We start from the raw sequence: 19,163 nt of genomic DNA, 5'->3' as shown, positions 1-19,163 counted from the left end.
TTAAGAGCAAGCTTCAATGAGGAAAGACTGCTTGAGACCTGGAGTGCAGTGGGGGTCTGCCCTCCTTTCCTGAGTGACATGTGCACATGGGTGGCTCTCTATCTCAGCTTTTTCATGAGCAAGCTTATGCAGATGCTGATTTCTGTTGCTGTCACCTGTTGCTGCACAATGGGAAAAGCAAGGATTTTTTTAGTTTGTTGTCTGTCTATCTATCTATCTATCTATCTATCTATCTATCTATCTATCTATCTATCTGGTCTTATGTAGCACAGGATAGCCTTACAGTTATGAACATCTTGCCTCTATCTCTCCAGTGCTGGGATCACAGGCATGTTAACATGCATAGGAAAACCAAAAACCCCAAACCAAAAAGCACTTTTTATGTTGTCTGACACATGGACAACAAGACAGACAGCTAACATTGTGCAAGCTCCCCATCTGTATTATTGATAGGAGTTTTGTGTTGTCTGACACATGGACAGCAATTTCAGACAGACAGCCAACATCTTGCAAGCTCCCTGTCTGTAGTATTGATAGGAGGAGAGTGGGAGTCACAAATATTCAGTTTGCAGAGCTACATACACAGCATTTGTCATGTATGAGGAAATGTGAACGTGTACCCTGCCTACCCTAGTGCCCGAGTTAGGGTGTACATCAGAGCGGGAAATGACCATCACCAACACAGAGCCCTCATACCTCCAAGTCCCTGTGTGTCAAGATTTATCTCATCTAAGGGGTCAGACCAGGTGCAGATTGCAACGGAGTCCCCTCGAAGGAAAGACAAGCCAGGAGCACACATTTCCTAGTGTCTGGTATTATCCGGTGCTGGGAAGAGGGAAGCACTGTCTTAAACATGGTCTTAGGTACTCCATCCTGAGCCTGTGTGTGTGATCCATTACCTTTGCTCAAGGCCACAAAGCCAAGACTACCAATGAGTTCTGCCATGTACAAGATGTAAGCAATGGGTCACAGGATGGTTCTCCTTTCTGAACCTGCACACAGCAGCTCAGGAAATTTTGCTGTCAGAGTAGCCTCGTGGAGCAGTGTAGAGGTCTGACACTCATGAGAGTGTGTGGGGACCTCAGGCACCTGTGGCTTGGGAGGTTTAACCCTCATCCTGGCAAGAACAATCTGCTACTGGTATGGTGGGGCACTGACACCCTGTCTGTCACTGTGAATTTTTCCTACAGGGAAGGAAGCACTTGTGAATTATACCAAAGCTTTCCGAAAGAATGGGCCCTAAGTTGGGAAAACACTTGTTAAAAGTTTTCTATTTATTTTACCTTCAAACTCAGCTTTTTGACAAGGGGCTGAGTCTACATTCCATTGGGCACTCAAAGTGTTTTCTTATTGTAAGGTGGGGCCCCGTGACTGTGTTCACCCAGGGGCTTGGAGGTATGAGGACCCTATGTCTCTATATTGGTGACAGTCACTTCCTGCTTCCTGCTTGGTGCATGGACCATTAATTTGATGGCATGTTTTGGGATCTTTCCTTGTTTGGTTTCTCCCCTCTTCCAATGAGTGCAATGCCATGGTGGACAAAGGCAAGAAGGTAGGCAGATTCCAAGAGAGGTGTTGCAGGTTTTGGCGGAGATTGTTTGTCTATAATGGGAATGCTGTCAGGGACCTTGGGTATTGGCTCTCTCTGGGCTCCTATGGGAGCAGGATACAGGTTTGCCAGGGGAGCATCAGAGTGTAACACCGGTACAGTGCAAACTCTTGGCATTGCTGCCATGTCATGCCTTATGGATACTCTTTGATCGCATGCACTTAGTGTAGAAACTTCTCTCTTGGCTGCCATGTGTGCAAAAGGCTGTGAACAGTCAGCTTGGATGCCTGAGGTCAGTGCTTGGAATTCATATGGAAAAGTCACATCTTCCAAGTGTATGAGTGGCCATTGGAGGACCTGTGCCCAGCTGAGACAGGAGAACTGAGGAGATGTGTGTGGGGACAGCAGAGTTTAGGGACCTTTGAGAGCAGCTGCTCCTCAGGTTTTATGTGGGAGCCCTGGGTGAAATGAGCTATTGGGTCTCAGGTGCTGGCCCTGCTGGTGAGGGGCTTGGGAACAGGTGAGGAGACCTCCCAGGTGTTGATGTCCACATGAAGGAGATACTTACACGTAAATGACACAGTCAGCAGTTCCAGGAGCAGTGGGTAGAGCTCCAGCCAGGCAGTGACTCCCCTAGCCCCAAGCATGGGATAATCACTGCCTTTTGTATATAGTGGGACAGGGTGTCCCCAAGGCCTCCAGACACAGTTTCCATTCCCCACTGCCTGCTCTTGAGACTCAGCATCTGGGAATCAGTTGTGGAGTCTTAGCCACTGTCTCTTACAGGTATGTGCAGTTTCTCAGTGGGCTGCTGTCTGGAGCGATGAAGATGAACGCCTCACCCTTGTTCTTGCACTTTGTCATCCTGCATGGAACCCCCAACTTTGACACTGGAGGAGGTGAGAGAGAGTCTTCTCATCCCAGACTAGAGCTGAATTAGCAGCCTTTCCCTCCGGTGATATCTAGATTCTGTACCTATGCTTCCTATTGGGTACACAGCCCCAGTGTGTGGGAAGAGCTCTGGCTTTGTAAGGTGAGACCAAGCCATCAATCACAGGAGGGACAGACAGTTGGGAAGGGCTGATAAATAGCCCCATAACCTGGATGCAGAACTCTTGTTAGGCCAGGGTCTTTCTGAGTCAGCAGCTCTGTGATTCAGCTGTGTACCTCTCAAGGTTTCCAAAATGGAGAGAAGCCAGCATGGTAGAACATCCCCTAACTCAGGGTCCTTCCTATTTGCCCCATGGCATATTCCCATGGATCCTGTCTGCCTGTTTCATGTAGGTGTTTGCAGCGTATAGCCAGAGACCCTGGCCCCTGTCCCATGCAGGTACACGTAGCATGTGTCTGGGGGCAGGTCCTGTCTCCTACTCCTTGGTTACATCCAGGTAGATTGCTCACTCATCAGTTGATAGTATCTGTGGCTTCTAGTCATCCTGGTCATTAGGAATAAGGTGAACTTAACTGGATTGCAGGTTGCTTTTGAGCCTCTATGGACCTCTGGGTAAAGTAGTCCGCTGATTGGAAGTTCAACTATGTTACTTTATTGGTGGGATATCTGTGCATGAGTTAATAATAATCCTGTCTTTCCTTGGTGTGTGTCTCTCTTTCAGCGTGCCGGCCCTTTCTGAAGCTCTACCAAGCCATGCAGCCTGTGTACACATCTGGGATCTAGTAAGTGCCTGGTTTGTGCTGGGTGTTTAGGGTGGTTTGGGGATGGTTGTGAAATGGGTTGTCTTTCCTACAAGAAGTAGTGAACCCAATGAGCCAGTAATGCCAAGAGCCCAAAGGAGGTATTCAAGCTGCTGCTCTGAGAGGTGCCTGGTCCCTGAATCTCTAGTTGGCTCCATTAAGGGGTTGCGTAGTGAAACTTCCAGGGTAGAGAGGAGAGACAATCGATACTGTTTGGAAGTGAATATACTGTAAAGTGCTAGGACAAAGTCCTCTGGCATTTCCCCTTGTCCCTTGTGATTCAGATATATATCCTCAGAACCTGTACGACTTCCTGAGTTTGGTTTGCGATGTGTGTAGCTAGCACTTTGTTTATACTAACCCAAATCGAGAAAGGCAGTACATGTCCTGGCACTCAGAAAGACCCATTATCCCCTTTCTGGGCTCAAAGTGTCCCCCTCCCCCATGATGACATCTGTGGAAGTTGCATCCTCACATTGTCATAAAAGCAGGGTCTGTCCCCGCTTGAAACTTCTCTCAGCCGAGGCATCCCTGAGTACCACTTTTCCAGTCTGGGGCTATAATGGTGCTAAAGTAACTCACCCCAACTCAGCACTCTCTTGAACTTCTTGACTCCTTTCTGTAAGGAAAAGCCTCCAAATTTGGTATCTGGGCTGTTTGCGCAAATTCTAGCCATTTTCTCAGCTTGTACTACCGTGGTCATGACATTGTGGAACTGTGTAATGATCTATTTTCTTGTTCATCCGAAGCAACATTGGCCCTGAAAACCCCAGCAGGATCCGCATTGCCATAGAGCCGGCCCAGCTGCTGAAGGGCGACATCATGGTGAGTACCCACATGCTGTAGCCGTTGTCCACACCCAGAAGGAGAGAAATTTTTTTTTGCTTTAGAAAGAAAAATCACCCAGTTTATGATTCCCCTCTCAAAGAAAAGACAATCATAACCAACAGGAGAAGGAAAACAGCTGTCACTCTAAAGGCTTTGTGAATAAAAATATTTTAGTATCAGTGACAGATCTTTGTCCTTGACCATCTTTTATAACAGAACTGCTGGGTCTGTGCAGAGTTCCCACTTAGCCACAGCCCTTCTGAGCACCCCATTGCCTGGCCTCCTGTGTGATCCCACGGCCTCACAAGAGCCAATGTGCAGCATATAACCCGCGTTGTTACAGTGTGAATAATGATCAAAACAGTGACTTCTCCAGATAATTTTTGTTCTTTGAGGAGATTTTTTAAACCTCCTGTCTGCCTTGAATACAGAAGAACCTATACATGTAAAGTAATTTTAGGAAAGGTTTTGTCTGAAAGCCTGCAGGGCATATGTACAGCTTCTAACATGTGTAGAATAATTTAGATACGATCTTTTTCGTGGTCTTGCCAGACCTACTTTGTTGAGATGATGGGTGACTGAAGAGTTTGTGTTATATTTCATTATGAATAGCTCTCCTGGAGTAGGTACCTCCCTGTTTTCAAGGACAGATATCCTGACACTCATACCTGTTTATGAGCCATGGGAATGGTGGAAAAACTGAGATGTGGAGGGTGACTGGAGCCTGGGTGTGAGGCTCCGCACCCGCATCCTCCATTCCCTGGGAAAGCAAGCCTTCTGTTCCTGAGCTGGTTGCTTCTGATTCTTCTAGGACCAGAGAGAGACAGTGGAATGTGGAAGCAGGTCCTTGGGAGGGGCGTCTTCACCCCTCCAGCCGCCTTCCCCTCCCTCTGTCTTCCGTCCACTTTGTCTTTCCTCCCAGCCCTTCCCTTTTCCTTTCCTTTTCTCCCTCGCTTTTCCTCTCCTCCTCTGTACCCTCCTTCCTCCCTTCCTTTCCCCCTCCCCATCACATTTTTAATTTTTGCTCAGTTCTCTTTTTTTGTTTTCTTTTTCTTTCTTGCATTTGGCTTTTGTTTGTTTGGTTGTTTCCAGTCTTAGCACTGGACACAGTAAGGGCAGAAGAACAGGATGATTTCTTTGACCCTGAGGAGCCTCCCGGAGATGTAGGCTGTATTGCAGAAGAGAACCTCAAGATGTCGAATAGGCCAGAGGAGCCTATGACATGCCTGTGACAGTCATTAAGGTGCTGGACTGGAGAAGAGCGTGGCTCAAGGTAGCCATGGTGGCTTGGCCTTGTGATTCCTGATGGTGATTTCCTTTACATGTCAATTTGTGTGCAAGCTCATTGTATTGGAAAGGGATCTGCTTGGCCCTTTTCTGTTGGGAGCTGTGCTGTCTGCCTAGTGAGGATCATGCTTAAGTTTTGTGAATATGAAAGGGACAAGGTGACATCAGTCTTCCATGACAGTGCCTGGCAGGTGGGGAGAGGGTGGGGGGACAGGGTGGGAGAAACATGTCATCTGGATGCATCTCAAGCATTTCTCACTATCAGAGAGGTGGTCACTCAGCCTTAATTGGCCGTCCCCTCTCCCCTCTAGAGGAGCCCTGCTTAGGCACCCTACCCTACACTATGTGCCCCATAGTAGGCAACACAGCCAGAACACAGGCCCCAGTAAACTTGGTGTGTGCTGTGGCCACTGGGAAGTGGCTCTGAGCAGGAGATGTGGGGCAGTTTAGAGGTTCTATGGGTGGAGGTAATCCTTGCTCACTGAGGTGGTTCGGAGAAAGATCGGGTGGCACAGGGAAGGAATGGAGCTGGGCAGCGTGGTGAGGGAGATGTTTACTGCTGAGCATGCCCAGACTTGGCCTATGTGCCCCTATGGGGCTGGCTGCTGCTCCAGCTCAGGAAAGTATTTCTGTGGATTGCTTCCACTCACCAGTTGGCGAGGTAAATGATGGTGTGGATGGGCATCTAGAGGCCACCTGGAGGCAGTTCTTACCACATGTTGGTGACCTATGGCTACTGAGTAATGTTTATTAAGTAGACTATTTGAGGCCGTTTGCCTCAGGGGCTGTACTGTTCTGGTCCTTTGCAGGGAGTTTGAATTGATGGTGTGAAGCCTTCATGAAAGTTTAATTTCCAACTTGAACTTGCAAGTCCACTTGATGTTGGGTGGGGGTCCTCTTAGGTTATCATGTGGAGTGGTGGTGGCCAGGCCTGTGGTAAGGGAGGCATTGAGTCAGGGTGGAAATCAATGCCATGATAGCGCGTAGGACATTTCCACACTGTGTGACCCTTTCTCTTTATAGCACAGAGGACTTGTGGGGCTCCATCCGTAAGTTTCTATAGTAACCGTAATGAAGGAATCAGGGCAGGGACAGCAGCAGCCCCAGTGAGCACAAGGAACCGTGGAGAGCAGTTAGTTCTGGCCTCAGAACTAGAAGCAACTTCACATGAGGTGCTTCTGGAAGCAGAAAGTGGCTGGCCGTGGGTGTTTGGGTGTTCCCAGGGGCCAGTGTTTCACCGACCATGAAGCACAGTCAGGCATGGAGGCCAGGAGCCAGCCTTACTGACCCTTCTGAGAGCTGCACTGAGGGAGCTGCTGGGACTGAGAGACCAGGGCATGGCAGGTAGGGATGTCATTTTGAAGTATGTTGCAGTTGAGTGTAAGTAGGGGCTTGTGTTGAATTTGTATCCAGAAGAAGGGCTATTCTGGTTGGCGGTGTTGTGAGCATCGGCCCCCTTCTTCCTTCTTGCTGGTTCCCTGGCTGGCACCACTTACTTGTTCAGGCGACTGCTGTAGAATACTGTTGCACTGGGGTGCTTACATGGGCTGTTGTTCGTGGGTGTTTACAAGGATTCTCACAGATGCTTACACTATGTAGGTAGGTATTTACAGGCAACAGGACCTTCTTTCTTATGGTTCTGCAGGTTCAGGGCTGATAGGTTCCATATGGGGATCTGCTTTCTTGTTTGTAAGGGTGTCCAAAGTCTGGACATTCATTCACAGGGCCTTGGCCTCCTGACCTCATCCTGTGCCTGAGCTTCCACATTCTCATTCTGCCCCGGTGAGGGTTAGGGGATGCAGATTAGCCAACAGCACAGGCTGGCATCTTGCCCTGGCTGCTGCCTGCCAGGCATCTGGCCTCTTGGGGGTTTTCTATGCTTCCTATACTCACCTCTGAGTAGGCCCCGGACCACCTGGTCTTCTTTCTGTCTAGTCCAGGCTTAGAGAAGGGTGGCTTGAGCACAGACCATTCAGTGATGGATGGCATCCACTCCTCCCATGACAGCCATGATGCCATGTCTGTGTGCTTGCCTCGTGGGCCTCTTAAAGTCCTTTAGAGCAGTGCCTTCCCCAGATGCAGCTGCCCTTGAGCTAGTTGTCCCTCCTGCCCCAGGCTGATTTTTTTCCTTGCAACTCATTTGCACTGCTCCAGGTAGGCTGCAGGCAATCCTCTGTGAGAAGTAGGGATGGCTGTTCCATGGAGGTGGGGGCCTGGCATGACAGAGGCTGTGTCCTAGGTGAGCCCAGTGGAAAAGAAACCACCATTCTGGAGAAAGGGGGGACATAACGTTTGAGATTCAGTCTTGAGAGCCTCTGGAGGTGAACGTCCATGCTACAGGACAGCTCTTCACGGATGACTCATTTCCATTAGTGCTGGCACACAGGAGGTTCTAGATCTTTCCACAAGAGATACTTGCTTTTGATAAGACGATTTCCTTCCTGGGCCCCTTTTCATTCCTCACATGGAATATTTTTAGGATTGCGTTATGGCTTGATTTACACTTCCTGTGTTTATAATTCTTTTTGTGTACTCTGCACTTATTTTCTGCCGTGTTATCAGATAGAGGGAGGGAGATGTGGCAGCTGGAGAGGGTATTTTTCCATTACAGAGTGTAATTTTTCCTTGTACAGTTCATAGAATCAAGAGGTCAGCTCACTGCTGGGTGGCTTATGCAAGGACTTCTTTTCTCTTGGTTTTAGAGGCTGGAAGTCCAAGGTCAGGGTGTTAGCTGGGTTGGTCTTTCCTGGTGTGTGTCATCGGTAGGTGGTCTTATCAGTATCATTTCCATATGACCCTCCTTCCCTGAGTCCTAACAAGGACACAGGTTGTAGTTCATCCAAGCCAATCTTGACAGTTTTGGTTAAATGCCTTTTCTAAGTGTCGTTCTGAAGTCCTGAGGCTTTTGATTGGTAAATAAGAAAGGGTAAGTGAGCATATATGCAGTTTGTGGTATGATTGACAGTAGGCTCCAGTGCTCCAGTGTGTGGTATGATTGACAGAAGGTTCCAGTGTTGATGGTGACCAGATGCCTTTGCTGGAGTTTATCACTAGTGTTCACTGGTGAGCAAGTGCCTGTGGCCTTTGTCCCAAACTGGGTGGTATAGGAGATTTGTAGAGACATGCTCAGAGCTTACTCCCAGGGCTTAGACTCCAAGGGCTGGATTAGCTGAGTAGGCAGCTAACTAACCCAGACTGGTGTGTGCACAGATATGAGCTGAAGTCAGCCAGAGTGGAAAAGACCCTTTCCCTTAGTCAGATGGGAGCGACTATGGCATACCTGTGCTCAGCCCGGATGGTACCAGCTCAGGTGCCCCAGTCAACTTTTAGATCATAGTCTGTGTAGCCTGCCTTGCGCCATAGCCCAAAAATCCCATGCTGCCAGTCTCACTTCAGAAGTTCAGGAAAGAAATGCTGCAACTTGTTCTGTGCTGGCCCTGTTCCCACAGTAGTGAGCCATGCCATTGCCATCATCAATCCTGTGTCCTGAGGTTTGGCAATCCAGGACTTACCCAGATTCTTCCGCTGCAGCCTTGCCCATCTCTAAGAGATGGTCAGAGCACAAGGCAGCCCTGTGCCTCTCTCCCCCATACCCCCAGGTGCTGGTCTTTACTTCTGCCCATTACTGCCTGCTGTGTCCTGCTGGGGGTGTAGTGTACAAGCCTGAAGGCTGCAGGTGGGGCAATGTGTAAAGGTCAGGTATGCAGGTAGTATCATTGCTCATAAGGGATCTGGTGACCACCACGACTTGGAAGGGACTTCGAGGGACAGAAAACATGTGTCTGGATTTACCTCCCAGCATGTTCGATGTCACTGGCCCTCTGTGTGAACAAGCCACCTGGTGTTTGTATTGGTGGAATACTGACTGCTTCCCCGATCGTCCTTCATCTTACTGCATCTAAGAGGCACCTTGTCCTCTTAAGTCAGAATTCTCCTTCATTTCAGTGGATGTTTACCTGATGTGCAGTTATATTTGCCTGATTTTTTTTTTTTTTTTTAATCTGCATTGAGACAGGTTGACAAAGACAGCAAGGGTTGGGTTCAGAAGAAGGAATGGCCAGAATCAGCTATAAGTGATTGGGGAAATTCTTCTTGGGCAACAGAATGCGCTTTTGTCTTTGACCAGCAGATGGCGCTGTTACTGGAGACAGCAAAGCCGACATTGATGTATCTGCTCTGGGCCTTCCCTCTGACCTTTCTCAATGGCACAACCAGCCCTCCTGTCTTTACAAAGCACTTTTCACAAAAGGTCAGATTTTGTGATCCTGCCACAAACGACGCTGTGGTCAGGTGCAAGGCCCTTCCTTGGGGAGGCTGCCTGTAGTTTATGTAACCTGCCCAGGAATTCACACTACTGCAGGCCTGCCAGGAACCTGGCAGGGAGCCTGGGGCCTGAGCCAGCTTGCCCCCTCCCAGTCTCAGCACTTGGTCCAGGGCTTGTAAACAGCATTCTGCCTGGCATGCTCCATCTTGCTGCCCTGCCTGGGCAAACCACAGCCACTTGTACTTTGTCTTCATGGTTGCTGGCTCTGTGACCAGTGACTGGGCTTGTGAACACAGGTGAATCCTCCTCAAGAGTTTGCACAAATAGCACCGTTGTTTGTTGTTTCTTACAGTGGGCTCTTGTGTACGGTGAGGGAAAGTGGAATTGTCCCTCCATAGCTGCCCTGGCAGAGGCCCTGTGGATAGATCTACGACTGCATTATTTTGCCATTTTCTTTTTTCTCTTGTACTGTGGACCTACAATTGGGTCAGGTCTTCATCGGTGCTGTCATTTGGCACCACAGCCTCCGTTGTGTTTTTGTTGCAGCCAATATCTTCTCACCTTTCATTGCTTTTTGTTCACGACTCGGCAGTGCTGTGAGCATCAGAAATCACACTGAGCTCCCAGAGAGACCACTTTCGCTCTCTTTGACCTTTAGCCTAGATGGTCCCACCAAGCCGAGTTGGACCAAGGTGGGACTTCTGTGTTTCTTGGTGATGCTCTTGTACTGTGATTATTTGGCTTAGAGGATTTAAGAGGAATTTTGGGTCTCACTTGGCAGCATCTGGCACATGGGGAGGAAAGTGGAAACTGCCTGACTTTAAAAGTTGACTTGTTCAGTTCAGGCATTGTTCTTCCTCAGCCTTCTAAGTGCTGGGATTGCAGGCATGTGCTACAAACACACTTGATTTAGGTAACTGTCTTCAGCTTGGGAGACTCAGCTTTTCACCTAGCTCCAGACCCCATCATCCTAGCATCCAGTTGAGAGTGCAAATGTATCTTCATGTAACTGTAAGAAAGAAAGATTAGGTCAAGGTTTCCAGGCTATTTACTCAGGCAACAAAAGAAAACCACACAGACTTCTCCATGGCCATCACCACTAACAGTAGGTTTGAGCACCAAGAACTCCTCTGCAGAAGCTTATGCTTTTAAGTAGATTATTAAATAGTTTCATGTACCTGGTTGTTTATCAACATGTATGTGTGATTAGCTCAAGGACTTGCCTGGATATGGATACCTGAAGATGTTCGAGTTCCATATAAAATAACTAAGTGTTTGCATACAGCCCATGTGCATTTCCCACATCCTCATCATACCTGCCAATACAATGTGTCATGTATAGTTCTCTATATTGTTTAGGGAGTGGCTATGAAGAAAAGGCCTGTGTGTGTTCTGAGGTTGATTGAGTCTGCAGTGTGGATGGGATGGCATACACACAATTACAGGGCTGTCACAGAGAGGTAGATTAACAAGCTCTCTTAATACTCAGTAGCTATATAGTATATAGGTGTTCATCCTGTAGCTAGAGACTGAAAGGTCCTAAGAGGATGAACATCCCTGAGGGGTCCGATGCAGATGTTTTTATGCACCCAAGGTGAGGGTCTCTGACAGCTGGTGATGAACTGTCCTCATCATTCAGTACAGTGCTCACCACAAACACAAAGCTGTGACCACCACATTGAATAGTTTCAAGTGAAAATATTCTAGAAGCTAAAGCAGAGGACCAGAGTATTCAAGAAACATACTGTGGAGACATAAGTATGGGTTAAAGCCTGAGGACCAAAGGGAGATTTCAGACCTCCCAGGAATCTTTATAAAATGTTTTCTGTCTTAAAGAGTGGGCCCCTTGTCAAGCACAGCATTGCCATTTCTACTCAGCATGCAGAACACAGTTCTGATCTTTGACCACTGATGCCACAAAGATTGATACTGACATTGAGTGGACCTTCTTGTGGGTGCCAGATCAGGGTCTTGGTTAGCAGGTGGCATCTTCTCAAAATCTGACCTGTTGGTGGGGCCTGTGGGGAGTCCTGAGAGAGGGGAAGTCTTGAGTTTTACTCAGGTGTTCATGAATTGATGAGGATTGGGCAGGAGCAGTGCTCCCTAAATGAGGGTTAGGGAGAAACAGGAAGTATGTGTGTGTGGGGGTGGGTGTTGGAGACATTGTCAGAATACCTACAGGAGAAGTCACGGGAATATAGCACAGCATTGCTTAGTGACAGATTGCTCTCTTGTCGACAAATCCAGTATTTGAGACCTTGTGATATGACAAATAAGAATTTGCAAGCAGGAGAACGCACTAGGCCCAGGATACCTGAGAGCTGCCCAACCTGTGGATACCCATCCTTTTCCTCCCACGCCTGGCTTGGACAGAGTTGGAATGCCTGGGCTGTGAGTCAGAGTGATTGTGTGTAGCTGAGTGATGAAGGCCAGAGTAGAAGGAATACTCAGGATACCTAGCCCCAGGAAGGGTCTGGACTGGGAAGGTGGACACAGGAATAGTAGTCACTTGAGTGGGTGGAAGGGGAGTGGAACCCACTAAGGACAGAAACAACTGTGATTGCCCTGCATTCTCCTGTGTCTAAAATTGGAATCCCCTGATGTCCCTGTAGTCACCCAGTTAGGTCACAGGCCACTTCCCCCCAGCAGTCCTCACTCACTCTTATGCATGTGCTTGAGTGGGCCCAGCTAGATCTATGGCCCCTGCCTGCCCTGACTTCCTGAGACCTTGTCCTTTACATCTCTATTCTCCTAAATATGTATACAACTTGAGAACCTGGCTTCCTTGAAAGGGGCTTTACCTTCCTCTCCCATCCCCATCCTGACCCTGGTTGCTTCTCATCTTCCAAGGCAGCCAGTAGAGAATAGGACAGAGTTAGGGGCACAGGACCTTGTTGGAGGGTGATGTGGAGTCACCCCTGGATAGGAGGGCTGAAGCACTAGAAGGATACATCAGTGTGAGACATGAGGACTCAGAAGAACATTCTGGAAGGACATCTTTGATTCCAAGGGCCTTCTTGGATTTGAATGTTACTGAAGAGTCAAGGACTCTGATTCAGGGAGTAGAAGACTTGGGGACAGCATGCCATTGTTTGTTGGAAAGCTAGCAGGGCTCTTGATCTTCATTCCTGATTGTCAATAGATAGCTGCAAATTGACTGTGCCAAGACCACTGGAGATAGGGTCCTTGTCTGCTGCCTAGCAGAGGTGGGGTTAGGAGGAACCTGTGCATGTTTGTCAACAGGGAGCATCCCTTGCAGGCTTGTTTATACTTCTTTGTTGCTTTGTCAGACTGTTTCCTGGTAGATAGCATAATGTAAACAAGTTCTGGGTCTGCCCAAGGCCTGTGGTTCCCAGCCTTCCTGACTAGGCTTCTTGGCCTTCTGCAGTTTCTGGGGTATGGTTTCCATGGTAAGGGGATGACTGAGCTGTCACCTGCACATTCTCTTGCCTGGGTGATGGATGTTGACAGTTGGTCCCCTGGTTTGCAATTACATTTGTGAAGTGTGCTGTTCTCAAGCTGCCCTTCACCATGAAGAGTCACTGGCAGAAAGTGACTTCACTGCACAGGCAAGCCTACCTACCACAGTCTCCCATGGCATGTGCCAGCCTGGGCACTGTGTGCTCTCAAAGCTGAGTCTGCCTCAGCCTGCCTGGGACTCATGGAGACCCTGGCAAGACACTGCTGGCTTGTGGCCCTTCATTTGCCACCAAGCGAGGTCCTTTTCACAGCATACCTCCTCCCCACTAAGGCCTGATGGTGGGAGGCCTTTGGTAGCAAGATGAGGCAGGGTACACCAGGGACACACTCTGGTCACAGTCTATCTATAGTGTCTGCACCCTGCTTGTCAACATAGCCATTTATAGTGGCTTGAGCTGTACCTGAGGTAGGATGTCACACCCTTAGTCCAAATAGATGTAACTCCCTTTAAAATGCCACCTCCAGGACTCCTGGATACCTGGCAAAGGAAACAGAACCAACGCTTGCCTGTCTGTCTGGATCTTTGTCTGTGACTCCCCTACCCCATCCCACCCCCATGTTCCAGCCTATACTCAACAAATAAGATGGCAGCAATAACCTGTGTTTCCATGGTGTGAGACCCAAGAGGCATTCATTGGAAACGGGGATTTTAGATGAAAGGGAAATACTCTCACATCTAGCTAAAGTCTAGATGAGAACCAGAGACATCTTGTAACACAATTCCCTGTCTGAAGGGTATGGCCCATCCCGGAATGAACGGCTGTGTTCTTTTGGGATTTTCCTTCTGTTGAGATAACATGGGGTTATGGGGGGGGGGCAGTCAGTGATGTGCTGACTTTCTGCCCTGTGGCATCTTCAGATGTGCATTTCCAGGGTGAATTCCTGGTCACAGCTGTCCCAGGGCCACACCATCCACACATCTGTGCTAAGTAAGTAGTGAGCTCTGCTTGTCAGTCACTGCTTGTCTTTTCGTCCCCTCTGGAACCAGGTGAAATGTTATCATAAGAAGTTCCGCTCAGCCACCCGAGACGTCATTTTCCGCCTACAGTTCCACACTGGAGCCGTGCAGGGATATCGACTGCTATTTGGGAAGGAGGAGCTGGACAGTGCCTGCAAAGGTGTGTGGATGAAGCCCTGTGGGGTGTCAGAAGCAGTGTCTGCCCCTGTCTTCCTTCCCACTTGCTGGCAGCGGGTACTGCCATCATACACAAAACTGAGTTGATCTGTGGATGAACAACTCAGAGAAACCAGGGAGAGGCTGACACGCTGTGCATGAGGGTCTTTGGCAGTGGTGGGAATGGCCCTGCACTGGCTGGACTGGAAGGGCAGGACCCAGGTATACACAGTGTGATGTGTTCATTTTTCAGACGACCGTTTTCCTGACTACGGCAAGATTGAATTGGTCTTCTCGGCCACACCTGAGAAGATTCAAGGTAGGTAACTGGCAGGACAGTGGGCAGCCAGACTCTAACTCAGGACCCTGAGCTTATATTAACACCTTCCTTCTTGGCACGTACTTGGAAATATGTATTATATATGATGGTGCTGCTTGGTGCCTTGTGTGTTCTAGGCGTGTGTCCTACTACTAAGCTTGGTCTTCAGTGGTTACATAGCATATTGGATACTAAGTGGGAGGTGGCTCTGAGATGTTAACACTTGGGAAAGACTGAGAGGTAGTGTGACTTGCCCATGGTGGCTCCACTAGGGAGCCCTTGCAGGCTAGGGTACCTGCTGCTGTCCCTGACGGGTCATCTCGCATCTGTGACATTGTACCAGACATTTGCTTCTCCTCTCGGAAGAGGTGTTTGGAAAAAGGATTGCCAGTATAACACACTGATTGCCAGCCCAGTATGCTGAATGCCACTGTGTTTCAGAAAGTACATTTGATAAGCACTGGTTCCCTTTGCCACTGTAGTGAAATGTTACTGTCACCAGATCTCTTGTGTATTTCTGTTTCAGTTTTAACTTTTTTCCCCCTTGCTATTATTTTGGGACAGAAATCACTTTATAATCTAAGCTGACCTCCTGGTGGTCCCACCTCAGCCTCCCCAGTGCTGAGATTGATTGGGGGGGGGGGTGTTACCACGCTTGGCTATATGATAACCTGGACTCCATTTTTAAATGCTTAGGAAATTACCACTCTTTTAGAAAGCTCATTGTTGTAGACCTAGGTAGGAGCCAGTAAATACACGCATGTTAAAATGGCTCATGATGTTTTTAGATGCTGGGCTTTGCTTAGACTAACACTCTTGTCCTGCCCCCACAGGATCGGAGCATCTGTACTGTGACCAGGGAGTGATGGTGGACTACAACACAGCCGACCCTCTGATTCGGTGGGACTCCTACGAGAACATGAGTGCTGATGGAGAAGGTGAGTGCCATCACTTACGGCAGCAGGCTCATGGCTACATCAGCAAAGCCCTGTAATCGCTTACAAGGTGACCGCCGCCCTGCACCCCACAGTCCAGAGGCTACATGTGCATGACACTGTCGGTTTGGATGGCATTCATAAGGGTCAGACTTGGTGAAGTTTGATCAGAGCCTTTTTGAAGCTGTAGTAGAGGGCTGGTCGGAAGCCATCTGACTGAAGCTGGGAGTGTGCACTGCTGTCCCAGTGCCGTCCATCCTTTCCTTACAATATGTGCTGGGAATATCATGCATTGGGCGGGGTGGCCACTACTTGATGTGTAATCCCAGAGTTTTTGGCACTGTTGAGGTTTGCTTGTTATCCAAGTTGTAGGTAGATGCCCAGATTACTCAGCACATTCCCTGTTCACCCACAGAATGTACACTGTGGCTCCCAGGCAACCCATAAAGCTAATAAGGAAAAAGGGGACAGTCATCTTCTGGGGCTAATAGGGAAGCCACTGGGGTTGATTGCCGAGAAGTGGGCATCTACTTTTCTTTAGTTTTTGTGTTTTGTTGTTGTTCAAAAATATTACATTTTATTTATTGTGTGCTGTGGGGAGGTCATGAGTATGCCACAGTGTGTATGTGTGCATGTGTGGCTGCATGAGATCAAACTCTGGTTGTCAGTCTTGGTGGCACTAATCAAAGCCCTTGTATTGGGCCTGGGACAATACAGGGGATGTTGACCAGGTCAACCAGTGTTTAGATTAGAACCAGAAAGCCATGCAATGAAGCAGCCAGTAAATGGCTATGCAGAGGGGCCAATAAAACCAACTGGGACACCTCACTGACACAGCCTTTTGTCCTTTTAAACTACTGACTGAGAGTCAGACCTACTGAGAGAAAGGAAAGTGGAGTATTTTTGTCAAGTTAGGTACATCCTGATGTAAGGCACCAAACACCAGTGTCTGGAATTATCCACTCTAATATCACCTCCTTGTCAGTCTGAACTTCCAGACTGTTCCCTTCCAATTCTCTGTTCCCTTGCTTGTTCTGGAGAAATCACACGGCTCTCTGTGCTATGCAGGGTGAAATTTCATCAGAAGGAATTGCTGGGATTTCAGATCCATCTGGACCTGAAGTGGCACCAGAGGTGGGTGCTCTGGGCATTAGGCGACAGGTGAAACCTGGATGTGAGCAGGCAGGTGTAGACAAGGCGAACCTTTCTATCTAAGTGTCTTCACAGTGTGAGGCATTCAGAAGCCTAATCCTTCAGTTGGCGGCATAGAAAAACAATTACAGCTGAACACGTTCAGAAAACTTTACACTGTGCCTCAAAGAGTGGTGTTGTACGTAGGAATTGTTAAGAATTCCCTGATAAGTTTATTCATACAGGATTATCAGTCTTGACCCTGAGGGCGTGTCCCGTTGATGTCTGATAGTGTGCAGCACAGCTCTTTCCCATCAGCCATTCTTTTGCTGCCCTCCATTGGAGGAGAGTGACAGGGTGACCCCTGCAAGAGTGAGTGACACATTGGAGAGTGGGATGGGACAGTGACCAGACAAACCAGGGATTAGATTAGAACCAGGGAGCCATGTAATGAAGTAGGTGGCTGTGCATAGGGGTCACCAGAGAACAGGGACATGTGGTCAAGAACTCTTGCTGGAGTCATAGAGATGGCATTCTTTATAAGATGGAAGTCAGGATACATACAGATGGAGTACTTGTATGTACTCAGACAGTCAATGTCCTCAGGTTCAGTGTAAAGGATAAAAGAGTGATTGGGGCTTGTGACACCAGAGCTTTCAGTCCATGGTCATCTCATTTGCACTGCTTTTGTCTCATGACAAGCAGATCAGTAGAAGAAGGGTGTGGCAGAGCTCCTGACCTGGCATCTAGGAGGCAAAGGAAGAGGACAGGGGAGAGCATACAGCTTTTGTAGACAAGCCTCCAGATACTGCTTCCTCCCCCAAGCTCCTCCTTCTGTGCTGTTACAACCAGAGACCCAAAGAAAGCTGTTCCCCATGCACTCTGGGCCTCTGGAAACATCTTGCTACTGCTTGAGTCTATTCAGATGTGGTGACAGAGTGTCATGGCTTTGTGTCTTACACAACTGTGGGGGCTGGAAATAGAAGATCAGCATGCCAACCTACAAGGTGGTATTCTGGTTAGTCTGGTTGTATAATGCTGCTCTCTTGCTGTGTCTTCATGGCAGGAAGATGGTAAGAGAGCCCCCTGCAGTCTCCTTATAAGGCACTATTCCCATCACAAGGGCCCCTTCCAGGCTTAATCACCTACTAATAGCATCACATTGGATGATGGGATTCAATATAAGGGATTTTGGAGGAGCACAGACATTTCACACTGTAATAGATATTTGATGGGTTTGTTGAGTGAACAAGCGGAGAAACTATTTAATCTTTAGCTGTTTATTCTAACAGTTCCCCCTGGGATGATTCTTCTCTCAGTGTCTCCCAAGCGGGGCAGTGAGATCAGGGAGGAGAACTTGCAGTGTAGGTTGTGTGGTTGGAAGCTTGGACTTTGCATGTGGATGGTCTGCCTGGTAGGAAGTGAATGACATCTCTGAGTTGGTTGGTTCTGGGCCTGGGTAGACAAGGAACTGGACTAAGTATGCACACACAGTCAGTGGTTGGCCACATTGTTTTTGAGCATTTCCTGGCTACAGTTAGCCTAGGCTGTTAAAGGATGTCACATGCTCTGTAAAAACTACCCTGCCTCCCATCTCACAGATTCTTTTAGTCTTGGGCTCCACTGGAAACAATTCTCTAAGGCCTTGGACCTGGCTTATCAGTCGATTATACCAATGCAAAGGTTAAGTTTAGAAGATTGGATCAGGGACAGAAGGAAGAGAAGGGGAACAGAAGGGCTTTTCTTTTTCTCTTGGAGATCAATTTGTATTTGTATATTTGCACTTTGAAAAAAATGCAGGTTATCATTTAAGAACGTTTCACCAGTGTTACTGTCTGTAGACAAGGCTCTTGACATCGCTATACTTCACCTGGGTTTCTCCCTTCCTTCCTTCCTTCCTTCCTTCCTTCCTTCCTTCCTTCCTTCCTTCCTTCCTTCCTACCCCTGATAATATTTTTTTATTAAAATTTGAAACAAGATTGTTTTGCATGTCAACCCCAGTTCCCTCACCCTCCCCTCCTCCCCCATCCCCCCCTCCAACTTGCATCCCATCCCCTTTCTACTCCCCAGGTTCTCCTCCCCAGGGAGGGTGAGTTCAGGCCTGGTTTCTAACTGGCCCATAGGGTGTTCATACTGGGGCTAGCCCCAGCACTTTCATAGCCCTGTTTTCTGCTTAGCATGCTGTGAGCATGTGTGTATCTGTGAGCCGTTTCTCCCAGGTCTTGATTTGTCATGTTCCGTTGAATTAGACAGGTCACCACAGTGCATTTGGTCCAGTCCCCATCACCCAGTGGGGCTTCTGTGTTTCCATTGGTGTGCCCAAGACCAAGATCAGCACAGACTAGAAAGATCCATTCCTGTGGCTGGAAAGTGAGTCCTATCTGGTGACCCATCCTCCGTCAACACTCCAGTCTTCCTCAGCACCTCTTGGGCAGTTAGACGGGTCTCTTTTGTCTAACTCCAGGCAGTCCCTGCCTCTTGCCAGGGGTCTACAATCCCCTGGCTTGGGTCCCTGGACAAAGCCACCACCTTGGCAGGCAGGAAGATGAAATCTCAGCTGCAAT

At 48.4% G+C, this 19,163-nt stretch overlaps 1 protein-coding gene across 4 annotated transcripts in view; it reads left to right on the top strand.

Annotated features, from left to right (window-relative positions):
- Tns3 (tensin 3) overlaps positions 1 to 19,163 on the top strand; it is a 223,324-nt gene that overhangs the window by 118,592 nt on the left and 85,569 nt on the right. For all 4 annotated transcript variants that reach the window (XM_051200598.1, XM_051200597.1, XM_051200600.1 and 1 more), the window contains 6 exons: positions 2,336 to 2,448; positions 3,163 to 3,223; positions 3,991 to 4,066; positions 14,089 to 14,218; positions 14,468 to 14,533; positions 15,367 to 15,471. In XM_051200598.1, the coding sequence (XP_051056555.1) occupies positions 2,336 to 2,448; positions 3,163 to 3,223; positions 3,991 to 4,066; positions 14,089 to 14,218; positions 14,468 to 14,533; positions 15,367 to 15,471 (551 nt within the window). The remainder of the gene's footprint in view (positions 1 to 2,335; positions 2,449 to 3,162; positions 3,224 to 3,990; positions 4,067 to 14,088; positions 14,219 to 14,467; positions 14,534 to 15,366; positions 15,472 to 19,163) is intronic.

This window comes from Phodopus roborovskii, unplaced genomic scaffold, assembly GCF_943737965.1.
Source record: "Phodopus roborovskii unplaced genomic scaffold, PHOROB, whole genome shotgun sequence".
Lineage (NCBI taxonomy): Eukaryota > Metazoa > Chordata > Mammalia > Rodentia > Cricetidae > Phodopus > Phodopus roborovskii.
Note: the sequence above shows the minus strand (reverse complement) of the source record. Positions and strands in the feature narration are given on the sequence as shown.